Source organism: Otolemur garnettii, unplaced genomic scaffold (genome assembly GCF_000181295.1).
Source record: "Otolemur garnettii isolate 467f Iridium unplaced genomic scaffold, OtoGar3 scaffold00032, whole genome shotgun sequence".
In the NCBI taxonomy this organism is placed as follows: domain Eukaryota; kingdom Metazoa; phylum Chordata; class Mammalia; order Primates; family Galagidae; genus Otolemur; species Otolemur garnettii.
Window position 1 is genome coordinate 537938 of NW_003852427.1, and position 15139 is coordinate 553076.

Below are 15139 nucleotides of genomic sequence, written 5' to 3' on the forward strand. Positions count from 1 at the left end.
CTCCCGAGCTCCCCTATCTCCCCACTCTAAAGCAATCTCAAAGCTGCTGTAGCCCTGGTTGGGGCGCTTCCTCAGAGATCTAGGATGGCAGCCCGGCCTGGTCGGCCTTGATTCCGTCCTCTGGCAGGTCTTGAGGCCGGGGAGTCTGTCCACCCAGCAGGTCTCCTGTCAACCCATTAAAGGCGGGTTCTGGTCAGCCAAAAGGCAAGCAGGTGAGCTCCTGAGCCCCAGAAGATGTTTCCCAAAGGGAACGACTACGTGGTTGTTGGATAAAAGTAAAGAAACATCTGCTGAACCCTGCCTGGAGCAGCCCGCCCTCCCTACCTATCCTGTTGGGTCTCCACTGACCCCAAAACTCCAGACCTGTGCCACGAGTGGGGGGGGCCTAAGCGAGATGATCTTCAGGGTTTTCGGGGCGGGGGTGGGACCCAGGGCAGAGAGCACGCAGGACAACGCAGTAGATGAGGGGCAACAGCCAAACCCTTCTTCAGCCTGTGGTACACAACCTCAATTATCGCGGCCACTCGGACCAAAGATGACGGCCCTCACAGCTTCCGTTGCAGCCCTGGCCGCTTCCTGCGGCCGGCCAGGGTTCAATCAGCGGCCGACAACTGTCTGGGACTGAGGCGGCACCAACCAATGGGGAAGGGCGGCGTGGAGCCGCCCGTCTGGGTTCTGAGGCGCGTGGACCAATAGGAACACGGCGTGTGGGAGGGCCCGGGAGTCTTCCTCCAATGGGGAGCTACGGCGCGCGGCCGGGACCTGGAAGCGGTGCAGCGCGGCGGGTGCGGTTCAGTCGGTAGGCGGCAGCGGCTGCAGAGGAGGATGTGGGTCACGCACGGGCTGGCGGTGGCGCTGGCTCTGAGCGTGCTGCCGGACAGCCGGGCGCTGCGGCCGGGTGACTGCGAAGGTGCGCGGGGGCCGGGGCCCGCGCCAAAACCCAACAAAACCACTGGACGGCCAGGGTCCGGGCGGGGGTGGCGGAGGTGGCTGGTCCCAGCCGAGCCAGCTGGAGGAAGGGCAGACGCCAGGCCTAGAAAACATCGGTCCCGCAAGAAAAAGTTGAGATTAGATTGTTCAGAAATTTTGGCCCGAAAATCACATCACGCCAAATGTTTTGCCCCTTCCTACCGCTGTCCAGGGGCTCCTAGGAACGTCCCTGTCCCGGGTCAGGGACCTGAGGGCTGGCCACGAGTACCGTAGTACGTCCGTTGGGATCGCGAAGCTGCCCCTCGGGGTTCGGTGTCGTATTTGGATATGAGAAATAGCAGTAGATTGTTTTTCTTTTCATTCTCCAGTCTGTCCGTTTATGAGGTCGCTGTGAGTTGCGTCTCAAGGACACATGTTCAGTTTAGGCTTAAACTTGATGGAAGAAGCAGGGGGAAGTTGTTACGAGTCATCGGAGTGATGCTCTTTCCTCTTATACTCTGGGTGCACCAAAGGACCCCACCAACCTTCAACTGGTTTCTGTACAGCTGAGAAAAACCAGTGATAGAGAGAGAAAAAGAAAAAAAACCTCACATTTAATGATTCATCTACGTGTCCCCTGATAAATTGGGGACAAAGTTCCTCCCTGGTAGGTTAAGGGGACAATCTGGCAATTGCTGAGCATCCTTCCCTCTCTTTTCCAGTTTGTATTTCCTATCTGGGAAGATTTTACCAGGACCTCAAAGACAGAGATGTTACATTCTCACCAGCCACTATTGAAAAAGAACTTACAAAGTTCTGCCGTGAAGCAAGAGGCAAAGAGAATCGGTTGGTGAGTAGTGACCCTCCCCAGCTAACTGTGGCTCATGTGTAACCCTCCACTTTCATGGCCCTCTTGATAAAAGGCCCTGCCCACCTCTCTATTCAGGAGACTGGCTGCTCTGTCTATAAATTAATATGAGATTGAAGTGCTTTCATGTCCTTCCTCAAGTGGGCATGTATTCTGCAGTTGTGATTTTTAAATCCTGTTTTTGTTTATTAAGTATTTATTAAGAACCTACTGTGTGTTAGCCAGTAGGAATACCTGGAGAAAAAGATGACAATCAGGCAAACAAATAATGCAATGATGTGTGTCATGAAGGAAATAGACCAGAATCATTGGTGGAGAGGGAGGATGCTGATTTATAGTGACTGATCAAGAAATAACTCTCTGAGGAAGGGTTATCATCGAAGTGGGAGTAAGAACATTCCAGGGAGACACCATCCAGTGTGAGTGCCCTGAGGCCAGAAAGAGTGTGAGGACATGAGGTAACAAGGTTCTCACAGAGTAGGCCAGAGCCAAATTGAGAACAAGAGCCCTAATGAAGCAATAGCTTTTCTAGCTCTAATTTCCCTGGCAGTCTCTGGTTTGTCTATTAAAGGTTAGGGCCCTGGTGACTCTTAAGCTCATTTGGTGGCTGTCAGCTCTGTGACTGAGAAAGTGTTAAAAGCCCAGGTTGACACTGACTTTTAATCTGTCAATACAGGCAGGGCACCAAAAAAATGAGGTCCTGGCAGAGAGACAACATGTTTGGGGATGACAATATGTTTTGGAGGAAATGGCTCTCAAGTGGCACCCCCTAAAGGCTGTTGCCCTTTCTTGCTACAGTGCTACTATATTGGGGCCACAGACGATGCAGCCACCAAGATCATCAATGAGGTGTCGAAGCCCCTGGCCCACCACATCCCTGTGGAGAAGATCTGTGAGAAGCTTAAGAAGAAGGACAGCCAGATCTGTGAGCTAAAATATGGTGAGTGTGGCCTTCTTGAACAAATGCTATGCATATCTTGTGGCCTCTGTGTGCACCTTCTGAGTTTACTTTCTGGCTGGGAAAGGAAGGTGATAAACTATAGCCACAAATGGATTGTATCATGTGATAAATGGTACTAAATGCTGGGGAGATCTGGCATAGAAGTGGGTTGACTTCAGAATAGGGCTTGTTGAGGAGGTAACATTTCAGTAAACTTTGAAGGAGGTGAGGATTAGCCAAGAGGCCAGCTAATAGAAGAACATTCTAGGCAGAGGATATAGGCAGTGTAAAGTTAGCCAGTGGCATGATTAGGCAAATGGAGAGGTCACATGGGACTTTGCAGGTTGGTGAGGACTTTGGCTTTTAGTTTAAGTGAAATTAGGAGCATTGGCAGTTTTTGAGTAGAGAAGGGATTTGATCTGACTTGGGTTTAGCAGGCTTGTCCTAACTGCAAGCTCTGAGGGCCCAGTGATCTTTTATTATTCTGAAAAGAAGCTCTGTGTCCAGATAGGCTAGCCCAAGAGTTATAGGAGCCATCATGTCGCACTTGCTAATAGTCTTGTTGCACATAGTTCCAGTCTTCAGAAAGAGGGCCTCTTCTATAAAATTATAAATGGTATCTTTTTTGAGTTTGTGTGGCATCTTTTTTTTCTGATGATAAGAATATTTAAGGGCCTATGTTTGTCCATGTGTATAGAGACTGCCTGGTCTTCTCAGAGTGATCCTGGTACAGGTGGTTCCAGGTCACTCTGGTTACAAGTGATCACAGAAAGTAAGCTCCTAAATCGGGCCTGACACAGGCCTGTTTGGGAAATGGAGACTAGAAGATCTGCTCTGTCACCAGCCTGGAGCTGCCATTTTACAGTGACTCTCTAAGAGGCACGTGGGAGTGAGAGCTACCTTCCTCCTATAAGGACAGCGTGGCCTCTGTTCCTGTCTTTGTCCATACTGCATGTCTGTAGTGAGCACTGACAGCATGAGGCCAGCCTTCCTGGTGAAGGGGCCAATTCCCCCCTTAGGGGCAATGGGCCCTAACACACCTATGTGGGAAATCTCTCCTATAGTCATTAGGGCTGGTTGTTTCAAGGGATGGTTTTGCCATGTAAGGGGTGAAATGTCTTTAGCCACCCAGCCAGTTACTCTCCCTGTTCTCTCTCCAGATAAGCAGATTGACCTGAGCACGGTGGACTTGAAGAAGCTTCGAGTTAAAGAGCTGAAGAAGATCTTGGATGATTGGGGGGAGACATGCAAAGGCTGCGCAGAAAAGTCTGACTACATCCGGAAGATCAATGAACTGATGCCTAAATATGCCCCCAAGGCAGCCAGTGCACGGACTGATTTGTAGTCTGCTTAATTCCTGTTGCACCTGAAGGGAAAAAACAGTTCAGCTGTCTCTTCCCAAAACAGCCTTTTTGTAATTTATTTTTTAAGTGGGCTTCTGACAATACTGTATCAGATGTGAAGCCTGGAGCTTTCCTGATGATGTTGGTTCTACAGTGCCTCTGTGAGGGGATTCACTTCCTTCTGTTGCTGGTTTACTCCAGGACTTCAAAAGTGTATCTGGGTTTTTTTTTTTATTAAAGAAAAAAAAATTTCTAGCTGTCCTTGGAGAATTAGGTGAATACTGAAATAGGGTTTTTACCCCATGAGGATCCTACCAGTTTATGCTTTCCCATTTGCAAAGAGTTTGGGGGTATATTACCATTTGTCCCTCAAAACACCAGTGCTAAAACTACCAGGGCACAATACAGGGGCTGATGCCCACTGATGTGTGTGGGTGTGCAGGACTGGAGGATAGCAGGCACCTGAGCAACCTGGAGAGGAGGCCCAGCTTGACACCCTGCCCCTCGATACAGTGTCTGTCTCCATGCAAGAGGGGACTGGAGGCCTCACAGCTTCTAAGTACACAGAAGATAAAGTTTGGGGTACATAAAAACGGCCTTACACTGGGGCTCACTGCAAGCAGGACTATGGGGTATGTGGAGTATGGTTTTCCACAAGGCTTCTTTTACCATGCATGTTATGTACTGACATTTCTAAAGATGTTCTTCGCCTGATCACCATCTTGCTCTTCTGAGCTCATGGTCTATTATCTGTCCCAAGCCTCTGATGCCTGATTGGATTTTTGCAAGATTGGCAGGAGTCAAGTTATAGTAAGAGGTAGCAGGAAGCTGCCTTTTGCCTTTGCTTGCCCTAGATTACAGTTGAGGTCCTGAGTGCTTTTCTGGAGTCTCATTTTTTTGCTGCTATCTGGTGTTTAAGAAACTGAAAGGTCTGTATCAGCTGTGGCTCCATGGAGACACCTGCTCCTTGGGCCTGCAGAGATCACCTGAAAGGAAAAACTTAAGAACCAGTGCTTGGCAAGGAACTGTTCTGACCTCAGATTACTTCATTTGTGTCAGTTGTAAATTCAGTTTGTCTGTAAGGGCCCTTACTGGGCTCCATGAAGACGACTGCTCTTTCTTCCAATACCCTTCCCCTAGCAGCTGCCTGAGCTGCCCCCGAAGTTACTTTCTAGTTGTGGGAAGAGGGAAGGGCTGAGTGTACTATTCTCAGTCTCATAGTTTGTGTGCCTGAAGTTGGGTCAGGTTTTGCAATGGCTCCAGCAACTGTCCTTAGGAGACTGAAAGCTTCCCCAATGGGCTTGGGCACCTGGGCACCTTTGCCTTCACCCTTCCTACGGAGAAAAGGTTCTCCCCCTGGAGGTGAACACAAGAAGGCACTGGCTAGTGAGAGGTCAGGGTAGCAATCTGTTAACTGCTGGCACTATCTTCGCCCTTGGCTCTCACGGTCCTGCCCTTCCAGCTTGCCATGTGCCTGGATGCGGTACTAAGGAGCCTATTCAGACTCCATTAACTACAGGTTCTCTCCAGTTTCTGTGTCTGGACTCAGCCACATCTCACCTGCATGCATATGGTCTTTACGAGGACTGCTGTAGATGACCCCTAATGTTGAGGATGCTCAGGATATGGGCCCGAGGTCTCAGACTCGGCCTTAGAGATCAGATCAGCGTGAATTAGTCCTTAGGACTGTCAACCCCGCCTCCAGACAGGAGATGCAGGAGTTGAGGTCAGGGGAATTGCTCACGCCTACTCCTGGAATGGAAGGATACCATATAAAGAGACCGCTGAGTCTAGGTCCGAGACCTCGGTGTCCACCGAGGCTGCTACTACTGCTCCGATCAGCGTGGGCCCCGGCGCCTAGTGGAAGAGGTAGCTGGATCTAGAGCGGTAAAGTAACCCGGGAAGCACAGAGCCAGGTCCACCAGCTCCGCTCGCTGGAGCCGGCGGCGACGTGAGACACCCCTACTCTCAAAAGCTCTCATCGCTCCCCGTAGCCTCGGAGTCTTGGCCCGCACGGTGGCGCCAGAGTACTCAGCCCAGCGCTCACCCTCTGGCCATAGGGTCAGGGGGCACCGAGCGACGCAGTCCAATGACGCAACCACGACGCAGCTATCGCCCCAGGTGGCACGGTCACGTGACACGGCCGGCGCAGTCTGATAACGCAACACCCAGTCCCTCGGCGCCGCTCCCGCCCCGCCCCTTCGCCACCGCCGTGCGGAGTCCTTTTGTCCAAGATGGCGGCGCCGGGGGCGCTGCCTCCTCGGCCGCCGCCGCCGCCGCTGTGAGGAGTCTGCGGGCCGCCCGCCCGCCGCGCCAGCGCCATGAAGAGACAGAGCGAGCGAGACTCGAGCCCGAGCGGGCGCGGCTCGTCATCGTCGGCCAAGCGGCCGCGGGAGCGCGAACGGGAGGCAGAGGCGGGCGGGCGGCGGGCGACACACAAGGCCTCCGGCGGCGCCAAACACCCGGTTCCAGCGCGAGCCCGAGACAAACCCCGCGGTAGCGGGGGTGGTGGGGGTGGGCATCGCGATGGCCGCGGCGCTGGGGACGCGAATCACCGTGCGAGCAGCGGCCGCTCCTTAGGCGCCGGCGGCGGAGGACGCGGTGGCAAGGCCTCAGGAGACCCGGGTGCCTCGGGCGCATCGCCCCGTGCGTCTCCACTGCCGCCGCCTCCGCCACCGCCTGGGGCCGAGCCCGCGGGTCCCGGCTCATCGACGACCGCACCCGAATACAAGACTCTACTAATCAGCAGCCTGAGCCCCGCGCTGCCTGCCGAACACCTCGAGGACCGGCTTTTCCACCAGTTTAAGCGCTTCGGCGAGATCAGCCTTCGCCTATCTCATACACCTGAGCTGGGCCGTGTGGCCTACGTGAACTTTCGGCACCCACAGGACGCCCGCGAGGCCCGCCAGCACGCCCTGGCCCGCCAGCTGCTGCTCTATGACCGCCCACTTAAGGTAGAGCCCGTGTACTTGCGCGGCGGCGGGAGCAGTCGGCGAAGCAGCAGCAGCAGTGCTGCTGCCTCCACGCCACCCCCAGGACCGCCCGCACCCGCCGACCCGCTGGGCTACCTGCCGCTGCATGGAGGCTACCAGTATAAGCAGCGTTCGCTGTCCCCGGTAGCTGCCCCGCCCCTGCGGGAGCCCCGCGCCCGCCACGCTGCTGCCTTCGCCCTGGATGCCGCTGCTGCAGCCGCTGTGGGACTATCCCGGGAGCGCGCCCTGGACTACTATGGTCTGTACGACGACCGTGGCCGCCCTTACAGCTACCCAACTGTGTGCGAGGAGGACCTCATGCCTGAGGATGACCAGCGGGCCACACGGAACCTCTTCATTGGAAACCTGGACCACAGTGTATCTGAGGTGGAGCTGAGACGGGCCTTCGAGAAATACGGCATCATTGAGGAGGTGGTCATCAAGAGGCCTGCCCGTGGCCAAGGCGGTGCTTATGCCTTCCTCAAGTTCCAGAACTTGGACATGGCCCATAGGGCTAAGGTGGCCATGTCAGGGCGAGTGATTGGCCGCAACCCCATTAAGATAGGTTATGGCAAGGCCAATCCCACCACACGCCTCTGGGTGGGTGGCTTGGGACCTAACACCTCACTGGCCGCTCTGGCCCGGGAGTTTGACCGCTTTGGGAGCATTCGGACCATTGATCACGTCAAAGGAGATAGCTTTGCCTATATCCAGTATGAGAGCCTGGACGCAGCCCAGGCTGCCTGTGCTAAAATGAGGGGCTTTCCTTTGGGTGGTCCAGACCGCAGGCTCCGTGTGGATTTTGCCAAAGCAGAGGAGACTCGGTATCCCCAACAGTACCAGCCCTCACCCCTTCCTGTGCATTATGAGCTTCTCACAGATGGATATACTCGGCACCGAAACCTGGATGCCGACCTGGTGCGGGATAGGACTCCCCCGCACCTCCTGTACTCAGACCGAGACCGGACCTTTTTGGAAGGGGACTGGACCAGCCCCAGTAAAAGCTCCGACCGCCGAAACAGCCTGGAAGGCTACAGCCGCTCAGTGCGCAGCCGGAGTGGTGAGCGCTGGGGGGCTGATGGGGACCGTGGCATGCCCAAGCCCTGGGAAGAGAGGCGGAAGCGGAGGAGCCTTTCCAGTGACCGTGGGAGGACAACTCACTCCCCTTACGAGGAACGGAGCAGGACCAAGGGTGGTGGGCAGCAGTCAGAGCGAGGTTCAGACCGTACCCCTGAGCGCAGCCGCAAAGAGAACCACTCCAGTGAAGGGACAAAGGAGTCAAGCAGCAATTCCCTCAGCAACAGCAGACATGGGGCTGAGGAGCGCAGCCACCACCACCACCACCACGATGCTCCAGATTCTTCCCATGGAAAGAAGACAAGAGATAGCGAGCGCAATCATCGGACAACTGAGGCTGAATCCAAGCCTCTGGAAGAGCCAAAACACGAGACCAAAAAGCTAAAAAGTCTTTCAGAGTATGCTCAGACACTACAGCTGGGTTGGAATGGGCTTCTAGTGTTGAAAAACAGCTGCTTCCCAACATCTATGCACATCCTAGAGGGGGACCAAGGGGTTATCAGCGGTCTCCTCAAAGACCACACTTCTGGGAGCAAGCTGACCCAGCTGAAGATCGCCCAGCGCCTTCGACTGGACCAACCCAAGCTGGATGAAGTCACACGACGCATCAAACAGGGGAGCCCCAATGGCTACGCAGTCCTCCTAGCCACCCAGGCAACCCCCGGTGGGCCTGGCACTGAGGGGACACCCACAGTGGAGCCAGGCCTGCAGAGGCGGCTTCTCAGGAACCTGGTCTCCTACTTGAAACAGAAGCAGGCCGCAGGGGTGATCAGCCTGCCAGTGGGTGGGTCTAAGGGCAGAGACAGCACAGGCATGCTCTATGCCTTCCCACCCTGTGACTTTTCACAGCAGTACCTCCAGTCAGCACTAAGAACATTGGGCAAGCTAGAAGAAGAACACATGGTGATAGTCATAGTCAGAGATACTGCCTAGCCCAAACTGTCTTTTCCAGCTCTATGTTTGTGTCACAAAAGCAGTTATTTTAAAATCTGATCCCCTCTCTACCCTACCCCTTGGTTTAAATTCTCTGCTGGGTTATTTTGGTTTATTTGGTGGGGATCAAAGTCCTGTCCACCACTAAAAACTAAGTTCTTAGATTTGGGGGGAATTTTTTTTTTACAATGATGATAAGGGACTCCTGTTAGTTGATTTCTAGTGTACAAGATACTGTCTGCCGTGTTCTGTATTTTTTTAATTTTTTGACTAACTGTATGGCAAGTTGTCAGTAAAGCCTTTGTCAGAGGACCATTTTTTAATCCTGTTCAGAGTCCTGGTTTAATCAAGTTACAAATGGAAGACTTTTCCCTAGTGCATGCACATAAATGGCCTATATCTTTCCAGCACCACCATGTCCAAAAATCCTGCATTAGTGGCTCTCAGCCTGACCTTTCAGCACTTCAGGTTGTCAAGTCATTTTTAATCTTGGTTGATGACTAGCAGACTTCAATTTGGGTTCTGAACCCTGCCACGCCAGCCTGAGTAGAGTCCATGCAAAGTAAGAGGGTGAGTCAGAGGTCTGTGGCCAACAACCCCAAACAATGTGTGTCCATTAGTTTGAGTTGTGGCTGTTGGACAAAGTACCTGATCTCAAAATGTATTTGACAGCAGGTAGTCTTAGACAAGGAGGAGGAACAGTGCAATACAAAGGGGTCTTGGTGCTGCTGCTCTATCCAGACCCCCTCTTTAACCCAGGGTCTCTAATAATGGGGACAGAGCTGCCTCAGATTCCTACTGGTCCAGGAGGCTAAATAATGGAATGGATAGTTGAAGATTTTGGCTGACGTGTAAAGGGCAAGCTTATGCCCAGTCATACCTAAAGCTTTGAGGACACTGAATCCCTGAAGTACTTTACAAAGTACAGAAGGTTAACAGAAGATGTTCTTAATAACTGACTAGTTTCCCAAGTGCAAGGTCAGAACAGGTGCCTAGCTAGACCTTGTCCTGATAGTAAAAGGTGGTGACCACTGGGAAATAGGTTTCTCTTGAGAGGGAATGTACTGGGGAATACTGGAGCTTGAAGCCACTCAAGCAAAGTTGGGGAGGGAAAGGATGTGGTAGCATCCTCTAGCTGGGAGGGAAAGGTGGCCTGATGGAATAGTCCTAAAAGTCTACCTTCCTGGAGCACCTATTTGTCATTGCAGATAGAATATAGTATAAATACCATGCCTCAGAATGTGCGGCAGCTTGGATATTCCAAAAGGGATCACTGTCAGGGCTGAGAAGACTGAAATCTAAGAGAAATGAGCTCCCAAATGACTAGGAATTCCAGGTTCTGCTGGCCAGGCCATCTCTTCAGGTCTGGTCTGCTACCCCAGCTGGCACAAAGCAACACAGGCGAGAGCTATGAGAGAGGTTTTGTGGAGGCTGGGGTTCAGTGCAGACTGGAGAGTACAAGCCAGCCCATGAGGACACTGAAAGAGCTGTTAAGAGACCTCAGAGACTTGGGATGAAAGGGAAGGTGCCTAGGGAAGTATCACTCACTGCACTTCAGGTGGTGCTCATTGAGAGACCAAGCATGTTAATAACAAAACAGTAACCTGCTCGGTGCCTGTGGCTCAAGCGATTGAGGTGCCAGCCACATACACCTAAGCTGGCAGGTTTGAACACAGCCTGGGCCCGCCAAACAATGATGGCTGCAACCAAAAAATAGCCAGGCGTCATGGTGGGTGCCTGTAGTCCCAGCTATTTGGGAGGCAGAGGCAGGAGACTCACTTGAGCCCAGGAGTTGGAAGTTGCTGTGAGCTGTGATGCCATAGCACTCTACCCAGGGCGACAGCTTGAGGCTCTGTCTCAAAAAAAAAAAAAAAAACAGTAACTCAAGTAACCATTTAACATATTTATTTGCCTATTTTCACTTGAGCTGTGGCCACAGCTGCCAGGAAATTAAGCAAGTCAGTGTGGGACATAGCAGGACACACCTCTGTACCATTCCAGGGTAGCTGATACTGCCAGAAACAGGAGTGGGCCTTGTCTTGTTGAAGGCACGTGGGTGAAGAAGACACTTCAGCCTTTGCCCTGTCCACCCCTCTTCAGGGCAGGGTGCCCACTGGCTCCAGAAAGAACTGCCAAGTTTTGGTGAATAGCCACACCCAATGTGTGACCCTCCTCTTCCCTGGCCCTCAATCGCTTCCTTCCTTTGGCTCTTAAGACACAGCAGATTTAATGACCTCTTTGAACGGCTTTGGCAAGATCTAATGAGGGAGGGTAGGTCAGGTGGCAAGGCCCTGTGAAAACTCTCAACTGCAGGTGTCCAGTGCCTCCACTTAGGGTTCAGGTCCTAAGACGTTGCTTAAAGGCAAAAGTGTAAAAAGGCAAAACTTGCCTCATTAGTGGTGTGCTACTATTGCACATTTCTTCCTATGTGACTCAGATTTTTGAGTCCTGGTAGAATAAGGAACAGGGCTGATGTTTCCTTGGCCTCTGAGGGCACTTTCCTAAGGGTCTGTTGTCAAGCCAACCAGAATTCTGCTTTCCTATTGGAGGTCCCATCTCCACCTTAGAGACCTGTGGGCATTCCCAAGAGCTCCTGGCAGGGAGAATGGCTCAGTTGAGTTAATGACTAGAATACAGTGCTTTTACTACTTCTTGATTTTTAACCTGTTTTCTTCTAATGCATTCAGTACCAGGCGTCTAAGTGATATTACCATTTAAGCTGAACCATGAAACAATTTAAGAGCTGAGACCTGCTGTCTAGAGGACCAAGAGGTACCTGTGTGACACAGGCCCCTTCAGTGCGTATGGCATACTGTATGGCTCTCCTGAGCCCACCTGCCCTTGGAGAGTTTTAGCCATCTTGTTTTGCTTGTTTATTTCACAACCACCAAATTTGTTCTTTCTTCTCTCAGTAAAAGGAGAAAAGCCTCTTTAGCTGGACAATACCTATGTAACAAACCAAGAAGCTGTTATTTGGGCAAAATCAAAGGAATAAAGAGACTAGGGACTTAACATTTACTGTGGGAAGGAAAAAGGGACAGGATGGGGTAAGTGAAAAGGCAGACATCCCTGGCACTTTCCCTAATTACCCAGTTTAACTATAGGCCAATTTTGGAGACTTTGGAAGTATACTTCTGCAAATCCAGACCAAGCCTAACTGTCCCTAACCTGCCAGAACTGGAGAACAAGTCCACCATCACAATCCCTTTCAGGAAACAGTACTAGTTATCACCCCAACTACAAGGATGGCCAAAATGCTTTTTACTCCTTAGCTTTGGCAGTCCATTCCTGCAAAACTTTCCAGCTCTGTCCTTGGAAGCTTGATCTCTAGTATAAGAAAGAAAGATGTGTCCACAGTGGACAATGCCCTAAACTCGCCTCTCTGCACTCCTCCTCCTTTAATATCCTTAGAAAGATAGGTCCTACCCCCAAGAGAGAGATGTAGACCAAGGTTAGAAATTATGACTAAGCTATTTTTCTCCCTGGAGTGCTTTATTTGGGCAGAACATTTTCATCACCTCCCTGATCTGCCTCTCTTGAAAGATGTCTTCCCTATGGCCTGGCTAGAGCTGCTGCAAGATAGGGACACACCCCGCCTTTGGTAAAAGAGAACAGGGAAAGGCCATAAACAAAGAGAGACCTGTAGTTTATTTTGTATTTTTTTTAAATAAATACACTTTACATTAAAGAAAAAGGCCTTTGATTTGTAATTTCCACATTTGGGAGAAAAGAGAAAAAGATTTTTCAAAAACTGAATCACAAAGAAAAATAGAGGGAGTGAACTTATATCCTAAGTTCCCTCAACTCTAAAAAACCAATATCCACAATGACCATGCTGCCCCCAAACCATGAAGGTAGGTGAATTTAGGCCTTTACTCAGCAAACAAGCAGCACCTTCCTTCCCACCTCTGGCACAAATGAAAACAAATTAACTTGACAGCATATGAGGCAACAAAACAGGTTAAAAAATCATATATTATATTTATAATAAAATATTCTTAATCCTTATCAATTTAAGAAACCACGATTTTCCTTTTCACTTAAATATTTATGTAAAAATGCCTCTTATATTGTTCTTTAGACATCATTTTCTTCCAAAGAAAATGAAGCACAGGGACAAGAGACCTGGTGGATATAAGTTCATACCCTCAGTTATAAATGCCTGTTCTGTTTTTTTTTCTTTTTTAAATTTTATAAAAAACTATTTCTTGTTCTTTAAGTAAAGAACATTGTACAAAGAAAATATATTGTGAAATAACCCCATAGACATGTCCCCCCCCCCTTGAAGAAAGCCATGTCCATTCTAGGAGAAGTGGGGAAAGCAGAATAGGGCCTAATCCCTGTTGTCTTTTGTGGATGTTATTGTTTTTGGAAGGACCCTCAGATTTCATTGAGATTCTCTAAGTCATAATTCTCTGAATGCTGGGCACGCAGTTCCTTAAAAGACAGATAGCCCTGGGAGAAAGGGAAGGGAAAGAATTCTGAATTCATCTGACTCAGTTTCTCGCCTGCCAAGAATCTCTTCCAAGTGGTGATGGCTCCTCACTCATTCAGAGATAAGATGATGTCATCTTCCAAATCAGAGTTGTCAGAGCTGTCAGCTGAAAGGGAAGAAAAGGGAGAAACTGGATTATGCACTAAGCTTACAGGAAGCTTTCAGAAAGGAAGCACCTGTGCAAGGTTAACTACTAGTTTCCAGAAAGAAGAAAATACATCAATTAACTCCCTGGAGCTGGCTCTGGAGAATATACTTGTTGCTGGCAACAGTGGTCACTCCTGGGACCTCTTGCTCTCTTATCTTTCAAAGAGCCAGGCCATGGTACCCTCTGCTTCCAGCCGGGGAGGCCCTGATGCATCAAGCCAGCACCCTCTCAAGTTTCCACGGATGGCACCCTGAATGACTGCAAAGGGGCAGGGCTTAGGGGAGCCTAGGCTTAGGTGTTTGGCCTCAGATCCTTCAAGTATAGGCCACCTAACCCGAAGGGACCACTAAAAAGAGAGACTAAGTCCAAGCAAAATTAAGAGATTAATCTGTTCTTAAACTCCTTAGCTCCTCCCTTCTCCAAGCCTCAAAAGACTGGCTGACAAAGGCAGTTAATTTCTGAATATAATCTATAGGAAACAAATTCCAAACAAGGTACAGGCCAGTTTGCAGCAATACCAGAGAAGGAGCTACCTATACAGAAACTAGGGAGGAAGCCAGGAGGAAACAGTTGTGACACCCTGGCAGATGGCACTGTCTGATCAACCATATGCCTTCTCTGGCAGGGCACAGACACACTAACACTTCTGGAAGGACCAAGGGGCAAGACTAGGTGGTAGCAAAAATCATCCTAAATATGAAAAAGATACCATATCTGGTTGATCAAAATCCTCATAAGGATTCTAGTATTTGCTGAGTAAAAGAAGAGGAAAAGTCTCAGTGCCCACTTTGAGTATTCATAGGTCAGGAAGCTATAAAAACAATTTTAACACAGTCCTCAGGAAAGTGGACAGACAGACCCTGAGCTGGAGCCCTGGAAATGTCCATAGGCTCTGGAGTTCCCATGTGGAGAAGTGTGGCAAGTAGTTGCAAAGAATCCCTCTTCAGCCTTTCCTAGTACCTGAAATAATCAACTCTTGAGCAAGCAGAGTTAGAACAACTCATGTTCTCAAATTTTCCTTCATTACAATAATCTCCTTTAGGAAGAAAACCTAGAAAAGCATGGCAATGATACCTGAAATTCCTGAAAGCAAAAGAGATGGCTGGACAAAACAGTGTTCTAAGAGGGCACATGCATGGCCTGACTATTGGTGAGGAGGGGGAAAACAAGATGGAAAGAACAAAGAACAAATTCCTGACACAGTGAACAAACCAAGCCTCGAGCTCCAGAAGGAGGCATCACAGGAAGGGGAGGGCCAAGCCCTGCAGAATATCCCAGCCCCACACCACAGACTTGGTTGGTTCCTATGGGAGCCGTCCAAAGAATCCCTCAGTGTTCATACACTCTGTGACCCAAAGATATCAGAACACCCACCTGAGACCTATTGAGCTATTAAGCAACAGCTGTATTGTTATTAAGAGCTAATAGTCTTGGCTCGGCGCCTGTAGCTCAAC

At 50.4% G+C, this 15139-nt stretch overlaps 3 protein-coding genes across 3 annotated transcripts in view; 2 read left to right on the top strand and 1 right to left on the bottom strand.

Moving 5' to 3' along the window:
* The first annotated feature begins 535 nt into the window (after positions 1-535).
* Positions 536-4321, top strand: MANF (mesencephalic astrocyte derived neurotrophic factor). Its single transcript, XM_003789478.2, has 5 exons — positions 536-613; positions 697-910; positions 1632-1759; positions 2576-2717; positions 3878-4321. Exons 1-5 carry the CDS (start codon positions 536-538, stop codon positions 4060-4062), a joined length of 747 nt encoding a protein of 248 aa, XP_003789526.2. The 3' UTR covers positions 4063-4321.
* A 1940-nt stretch (positions 4322-6261) lies between these two features.
* RBM15B (RNA binding motif protein 15B) lies at positions 6262-9370 on the top strand. Its single transcript, XM_003789350.3, has one exon. The coding sequence runs from the start codon at positions 6382-6384 to the stop codon at positions 9040-9042; it is 2661 nt and encodes an 886-aa protein (XP_003789398.1). The 5' UTR covers positions 6262-6381; the 3' UTR covers positions 9043-9370.
* Positions 9371-12669: 3299 nt separating this feature from the next.
* The window catches only part of DCAF1 (DDB1 and CUL4 associated factor 1), a 76539-nt gene continuing 74069 nt past the window's right edge, over positions 12670-15139 (bottom strand). The window contains exon 22 of the mRNA XM_023512989.1: positions 12670-13643. Within this exon, the coding sequence (XP_023368757.1) occupies positions 13585-13643 (59 nt within the window). The 3' untranslated portion in view covers positions 12670-13584. The remainder of the gene's footprint in view (positions 13644-15139) is intronic.

Bases quoted from the DNA above. Each gene is read 5' to 3' on its own strand.
- MANF (XM_003789478.2), top strand. From the start codon at position 536: ATGACGGCCCTCACAGCTTCCGTTGCAGCCCTGGCCGCTTCCTGCGGC. The intron at 1,760-2,575 runs GTGAGTAGTGAC...TTCTTGCTACAG, and splicing joins GAGGCAAAGAGAATCGGTTG to TGCTACTATATTGGGGCCAC. The intron at 2,718-3,877 runs GTGAGTGTGGCC...TTCTCTCTCCAG, and splicing joins GATCTGTGAGCTAAAATATG to ATAAGCAGATTGACCTGAGC.
- RBM15B (XM_003789350.3), top strand. From the start codon at position 6,382: ATGAAGAGACAGAGCGAGCGAGACTCGAGCCCGAGCGGGCGCGGCTCG.